Source organism: Mesitornis unicolor, unplaced genomic scaffold, assembly GCF_000695765.1.
Source record: "Mesitornis unicolor isolate BGI_N332 unplaced genomic scaffold, ASM69576v1 scaffold52849, whole genome shotgun sequence".
NCBI classification, from domain to species: domain Eukaryota; kingdom Metazoa; phylum Chordata; class Aves; order Mesitornithiformes; family Mesitornithidae; genus Mesitornis; species Mesitornis unicolor.
Window position 1 is genome coordinate 2,385 of NW_010207649.1, and position 6,689 is coordinate 9,073.

Below are 6,689 nucleotides of genomic sequence, written 5' to 3' on the forward strand. Positions count from 1 at the left end.
ATTCTGTGACCTGTGGGAGTCTATTTATCTTTTATATTTGATCACTTTTCCTCAGTTTCCTGTGATTGTCCATTTAGTAATTCCATCCTTCCTCACAGGTCTCCTTTTCTTTCCCTTCTCCTCCTATCACAGACAACCCATCTTTTCCTCTCAGTTCCACTTTCAAGCCTCTTACTCTCTCTGCTCCTAGACTCCATTTCCAAATTCTCTTTCTTCATTCTCCCACTCCAAACTCTCTCCCCCACACCTTAGCAAAGTCTTGGGGAGCCTTGAGCAAGAAGTTTTTTCTTCATACCTCTGTAATTCTTCAGGTAAAGGGGGCAAGAATTTTTCTCACCCTCATGGACCTGTCTTCTCCCCTTCTTTCTTCTTCAGCCAAATAGAATGCTATTCCTGTTTTCAGGTTCCACATTCCAAGAACTGGACTGCCTTATATCCAGAAACTTTCCAAGAAACAATGGCCAGATTGCTGCAAGCTCCACCCAAGTTTCATCCCTCAGAATGGGACATTGCAAACAAGATGCAGTGTGCCAGTACCAAGTCTCAGAAATCCAGGTCAGAGCGCATGGTAGCTGAGAGTCAGAGGCTTCTGGATGAAATAGAAAAGACAACTCAGAAAACTCGAAGTGATGTCAACAAGAAAATCGGTAATCTCATGTGTTCTGCAAGTGTCGAGATGCGTTATTTGAGCTGTATGTTTGAGACTACTTAGAAAATTAGTTGATAGCGAATAGGAATGTATGTCAATGCCATGCTCTGTGATCTCATGGAAAAATTCAGAGTATTTTAAAAAATAATTTTACATAGGTTCTTTATTTTATAACAAATAAAATACTTCTCCAAAACACTCAGAAAGGTCTTCCAGCCAAACTTCCTGACATGAGGTTGCAAAACTGTCTCCACACAACAGCATACAGCACTAAATGCATCCACTATGGAATAAGTCCATTTTTAGTGATAGCTAAGATCTGACCCACAGGGCTCTGGCATATGAGCAGGGTTTCTGTTAATACCTGTTTGCGATTTTCATTCTGCAGAACAGAGACAGGAAGAAATAAAATTCTGGAAGCAAGAATTAGATAACAAACTTGACCAAATTGTTAATGAGACAGAAGTGCTGTTGACTTTCAAGACTAGGCTGGAGAAATCTTTGGAGAGCTGCAAAGAGCCACTCATCATTGCCCAGAAGTGTCTCCTGAACAGGTGAGATGATTCAGAAGAAAAGCATTCAGGGAAAGAAAGAAATCTAGGTAATGAACCTTTAACACATAATAAAAAGGGCTGCAAACTAAGGGCCTGCCTCTCTTGGCAGTGGAGTCACAGTCTGATTTAGGTGTTACAATACTGGGGAACCAAGGCCATAAAGGAAAAGGTTTCTGTGTGGCAAGGAAAAGTCTTTAATTTGGGAAGCTGGGCTTCATAATGTTCTGTTAGTTGCAGGCGTTTGGACAATGTGGCTGATGGTTTTTCTTCTTTTTGTTTAGGCAGAAGAGAGCTGGGATTGACTTGGTGCATGATGAAGTGGAACAGGAACTGGTGAAGGAAGTTGAGGTCCTCCAGGGGGTTATTGCTTTGCTTGGACGTACATTGGAACAAACCAGTGAGCAAATCAGGTGTGAAGAGCGTAACTGAACACTGGTTATCTGAAGAGTAGGACAGCCATAATCCAGAGAAGTTGTAGGGTCAGGCTGAGCACAGGTCCAAAGTTACCTTCAGTGCTAAACAGTTACGGGAGATCCTAATTCACACTATTCAATCAGCCAGTGAGAGGTTCTAAGTATTTGTACATGATCCCTGGTCTTCTCATGATCCAGTCCTGTGCCTTTAATTCCACTGGAAATTATACCATCAATTTGTGTGGAGGCAGCTTCATGCTCTAGATTTCATGCTTTATATTTTGGGACTTCGCAACTAACAGTTCATACATACAGAATTCCATAACAGCATTTGTTTGCCAGCTGTGTTACGCATGCATGATAGGGTCACTTGTGGGTGCCTACACTTTGGCTCAGAGTCTGGTTGTTTCTCCTCCTAGACTAAACCGTTCAGCAAAATACAACCTGGAAATGGATCTGAAGGACAAGTTCACAGCTTTGTTGATTGATGATTACTGCGCTAGCTTGACAAACAACACTCCTGATATCAGATACACTGATAATGCAGTGATAATAGAAGGAAAGTAAGTGGTTATTTAGCTCAATGAACATATGATAATTATACAGCTAGTTACAAAATATATATACAAAATATATATACAGCTGTTACAAAAATAGGAAGGTTAAAGTAATTTTGTGTAAGACAGACTGTCATCTGTCTGTTGTAGATTGCTTTCTTATACTTCTGTCTGTCACTTCAGTACTGATGTAATATGTTTGTGAAATAAGGCACAACAGTCATCTACCCAGTGAACTGCAGGATACTAAAAGTTTTCGAGGCTCACAGCTAGCTAAGGAAAAATTTCACACATTGCTTAAACCCAGAATCGATTTACTAATGTACCTTCCTCTCGTCTCTCAGGGTGTCCTAGTGGGGAGAACGCTGGACTGGGACACATGAGGTGTGGAGTCAGTTTTTGACTCAGCCATTAACCTGTCAAATGTGCCCCTTCTGTGTGGGTTAGTTAGCGTGAATATTTTAGATGGAGAAATAGCAACAGAAAAATGAAAGAGAAAACATGCTGAGAAAGCAGTGTGTGTGAGACAGTCTCTCAAGAGCACTGTTGGCTCTGCGAGAACTGACAAACTCGGAACACCAAGAGACCAACGGCTCTTGCTGCTAGCACGTCAGCATGCACCAGTGGCAGGTTGTGTAACTCAGACCACACCCAGAATGGTGTTGGCTGCTATGTGCAAAAGACAATTACAGCTTTATATGTCCACCCAAGGAAACGAGGAACCCTCTGAGAACATTCCAAACTGCTGCCTGCAAGCCACTTGTCCACAAGTATCGCCCCCTAAGTCCGGGCATGCAGTTGGAGGGGTGGCTTCCCAACTATTGCTCCAACCAGGACTACAAGTGCCTGTCTTACAGGTGGTGAACTGTATGAGAGAGTAAGTGAATGTTTTATGTGAGGAGTACCTGCTATTAATAGTAACAGCTGAATTATATTAGTAATAACAGCTTAATTAATGAAAGGTGTTCTAAGAAATACAGGTTACTGTCAGTGGTTCCCCCCACAACTTAAATAATTTATCAGGGAAAGGAAAGTTATGACAAAATTGCTCTGTGACTTTAGCAACTTCGTTTCCATCCTACCCTTGTCTACTTCCTTCTGAAATGTTTGGGACAAAGAGGATCTTTGTTTTGTATCTGTAGAATTGCCAGCACACGCTGAGACATGCAGTTGATAGTACTACTTTGTTCCCGGTTTTGTGGAGTAATTATAGATTTATTAAGTCATAGAGGGCCTGATACTGCCAGCTGAAGACCTTTTATTTTGAGTCTCTTTCAGTTTTGTTAGTCTTGAAGACTGGATAGATTTCTCAAATGTAAATGTCGAAAAGGCTGACAAGCAGAGAAACAATTCTGTGGCACTGAGGGCGCTGATTGATAGCATCCTCTCACAGACGGCAAATAACATGCGCAAGCAATGTGAGAGAGTGAATGTCGCGTTTAGAAATCGGGTGAAGGAAGTCAAGGATGCCAAGCACAAACTAGAGACACTCCTTGCAATGGTAAGTGCTAGAGGACCATCAGCAAAAATGTGGAAACAATTACTTGGGTTATTTACCAGTTTTCTCAATCCAGTGGGTTGGGCTACTTTGCTTTAAGAATTTTACCTTTGCAGTCCTGGCAGCCTCTGCCACATTTTCCTCTCTCCCAAAAGTTGTTCTAGATTTTATTTTTTCAGCTTTGCGTCCACCACTACAGAGGTGAATTTCTGGAATTGCTCACTCGATGTGGGTGTTGCTAGAGACATCAGTAAAGTCAAGATTTCCCTTGTGATTTTTTTAGTTACATAGGGCTCCTATAGAATTTTCACAATTGTGGTCTGAAAGCCTAATAACTTATAAAATAAGGGTCAATATGCTCAAAAACTGATACATGAAAAGTGATCGTTTATGTTAAAAATTAATTGTTGAGCATAAATTTCCATTTTCACTCAGAACAGAGTCATCTGCTTTCCAATGAAGGAATCATAATCCTGGCTGACCTTTCTAAAATATCCTTTGATGAAATAACATCTTCACATAATGAGTGTTATACTGTGTTGCTACTGTAACTACTAAAGATACTATTGATGATTTCACCCATTTTAAGAGACAGTGTGCAACACTTCCTTCTGTTGGATTCGTTAAGGTGATGGATGAGACTGCCTCACAGGAGAAGAACATTGCAGCCTTAAAGAAAGCCATCGCTGATAAAGAAGGACCTGTTAGAGTGGCTCAAACCCGCCTGGAAGCAAGAAACCATCGCCCCAATGTGGAATTGTGTTATGACACAGTTCAATACAGGCTGATTAGTGAAGTTCAAGAGATTACCAAAAATATTCAAAGGCAAGTGGAAATTACAAAAGAGGGGAAAATCTGTGGTATAGATTTCCAGGTCAATTTAATGAGTCAGAGTAACATCCCATCTGTTCTCCCTGAAAGGCTGGGAATTGCTTTTCCCTTCAGGGCAGGATGCTTTAAGGGAAGTTGCATGGATGTTGTCTCTTTGTCAGTCTCCTTCCATCTTTTTTTTTTTCCCTCAGAATTCTTACGCCATATGAAAAGAAACAGTTCATGTTATTTTCAACTAATGTCTGTCTGTATTTTCCCTGTTAGATTAAAGGAGATGCTGGCACAGGCTGAGACAGAGCTGAAAGGTCTGAGCCGCAGACAGCTTTCCTTGGAGGAGGAGATCCAGGTCAAAGAGAATACACTGTACATTGACAAAGTGCTCTGCATGGAAATGAGAGAGTCCATCAGCATTAACAACTTCTGAAGCCATCATATGGGGAGATTATGTGTGCTCCAAAGAGCCAGCTCCTGCTGACATTTTGTTGACAAACATCTAGATTTATTGGCTTGGCTCAATGCTGTCCTGTTTCTATTGTGCAAGGTAATTAAAACAGACCTAGTACTTACAGCTATCTCCTACACAGCTATCGATCTATGGGCTAGAACTGATGAAATGCGCCACTTGCCATGATATGTTTTGCTCTTAATATCTGCTGGGTGTATGTCAAACTTAATAGGAGGTAGGGATAGGTGGTGATACACTGGATAGTGCATCTGCCTGCATGAGAGTCAAGATCAAGCCAAGGCCGACTTTGGGCAAATCACTGCCTCAATCACGTCCATGTATGAATTTCCCTATTTGTAAAATGGAGATGATGAGATGGGCTTCGTCAGTAAGGTGTTTGAAGGTCTACAATGAGAAATGCTAAAAAAGAGGAGGGCCTTACTTATACTAGAGATGTCTGTAAGAGTAGAAAAGAGCTCACTACTTCCTTTGGTTCTGGTGAGGAAAAACAAAGCAAGGACAAGAAAAAAAGATGCTGGAGACACAGGAGGTCAGTTTCCAATTCCAACTTTTTAAGGCATGCAGTGTAAAATTGTCCCTTGCCACTCTCTTCTTGTAATTGTATCACCCTTTCAGAGGCACTGCTGTCAAAATTCAAACCCCTTACTAATACTCTCCAAAGGATCCATTCATTGCTTGAAGATGTCACTGGGTGTTCTTCTCTCCCCATGGTTTACACCATTGGGTAGGTGGTGACAAAATAATTAAGCTCTGAGTCAATCAGGTGTTTGAACTTCCTGTAAATATCACACAACAGCTGATCATCCTCGCTGGTCTCTTGTCGGGCCGTGTGAATCCTGACCTGTATGCATGAATGAGAGTCATGTCTCTCAGATACATGGAGCAGGCTCAGCCCATGAAAGCTCATGACAGGAAGAACTCTTTGTCACTAATGAGGAATCTAGGTAGGCCAAATTCCTTGGTTTTGAGTAAAATAATGAGGCTTTACTCTGTTTTCACTCCAAGCTGAGACTGAAAGCATCATCTCTTGCCAAAGAGTTTTTGAGAGGAGGAAGGTTCCTTTTACCCCCACACCTGATGTATCCCTAGGATCTGCAGAGACCTGGGAGGATCTACTGAGTTAAGAATCTAGCATGTGAAGTAGCATGAGATCACAGTTTACAGTGGCTACAGTTATGGTCTGGTCCCAGTTCAACGCTGCATCCCTAAAGAGCGAGATGTGTTCATACATTTTTGCAGTTTAGTGCCATTCAACGCACACTCCTCAATTTAAGCATAGAGGTATGCAGTGGGCCTGGGAGGTGACTAAGGATCCCAAGCTTGAACTACAGGTGGCAGAGGGAACCCCAGTTTAGGAAGGACCTGTGGAACTGTTGGGCTTTGTTATTAAACTTCTGTAGTATTCTGTACATAGCTAAGTAGGTTGGAAAGCCCCATTTCTGAGAGTCGTTCTCAAGCTCACTATAATGCTAAACCATAATATAGGGAAGGCACTTTGTTAACGTTTCTGTAAGTGACCTTTCTACGGGCATGGGGACCTTGCCTTTCTCTGGGTGTTGGGGGAGGAAGGGAACGGGAGTTTTGGAGCACAAAGTCTTACCTTTATGGTAGTCAAAATGCATTTCCTTTCTGCATGGTTTTGTAGCAGCCTTTCCATAAAGATGACACATAGAAATGCCCAGAGTTTCAGAAATAACAACCTCTTGCATGAGAAGATGAGC

General features: G+C 41.8%; 1 protein-coding gene across 1 annotated transcript; it reads left to right on the forward strand.

The window, feature by feature from the left end:
• Positions 1 to 384: 384 nt before the first annotated feature.
• TEKT1 (tektin 1) lies at positions 385 to 4,926 on the forward strand. The gene is made up of 7 exons (XM_010192174.1): positions 385 to 647; positions 1,038 to 1,203; positions 1,485 to 1,613; positions 2,036 to 2,179; positions 3,452 to 3,674; positions 4,300 to 4,496; positions 4,767 to 4,926. Exons 1-7 carry the CDS (start codon positions 458 to 460, stop codon positions 4,924 to 4,926), a joined length of 1,209 nt encoding a protein of 402 aa, XP_010190476.1. The 5' UTR covers positions 385 to 457.
• The last annotated feature ends 1,763 nt before the right edge of the window (positions 4,927 to 6,689 follow it).

What these genes read in the sequence shown, in the direction of transcription:
- TEKT1 (XM_010192174.1), top strand. Translation starts at nt 458, where the DNA reads ATGGCCAGATTGCTGCAAGCTCCACCCAAGTTTCATCCCTCAGAATGG. An exon ending in CAGAAGTGTCTCCTGAACAG is followed by an intron (nt 1,204 to 1,484) that starts GTGAGATGATTC and finishes CTTTTTGTTTAG; the next exon opens with GCAGAAGAGAGCTGGGATTG. An exon ending in CAAACCAGTGAGCAAATCAG is followed by an intron (nt 1,614 to 2,035) that starts GTGTGAAGAGCG and finishes TTCTCCTCCTAG; the next exon opens with ACTAAACCGTTCAGCAAAAT.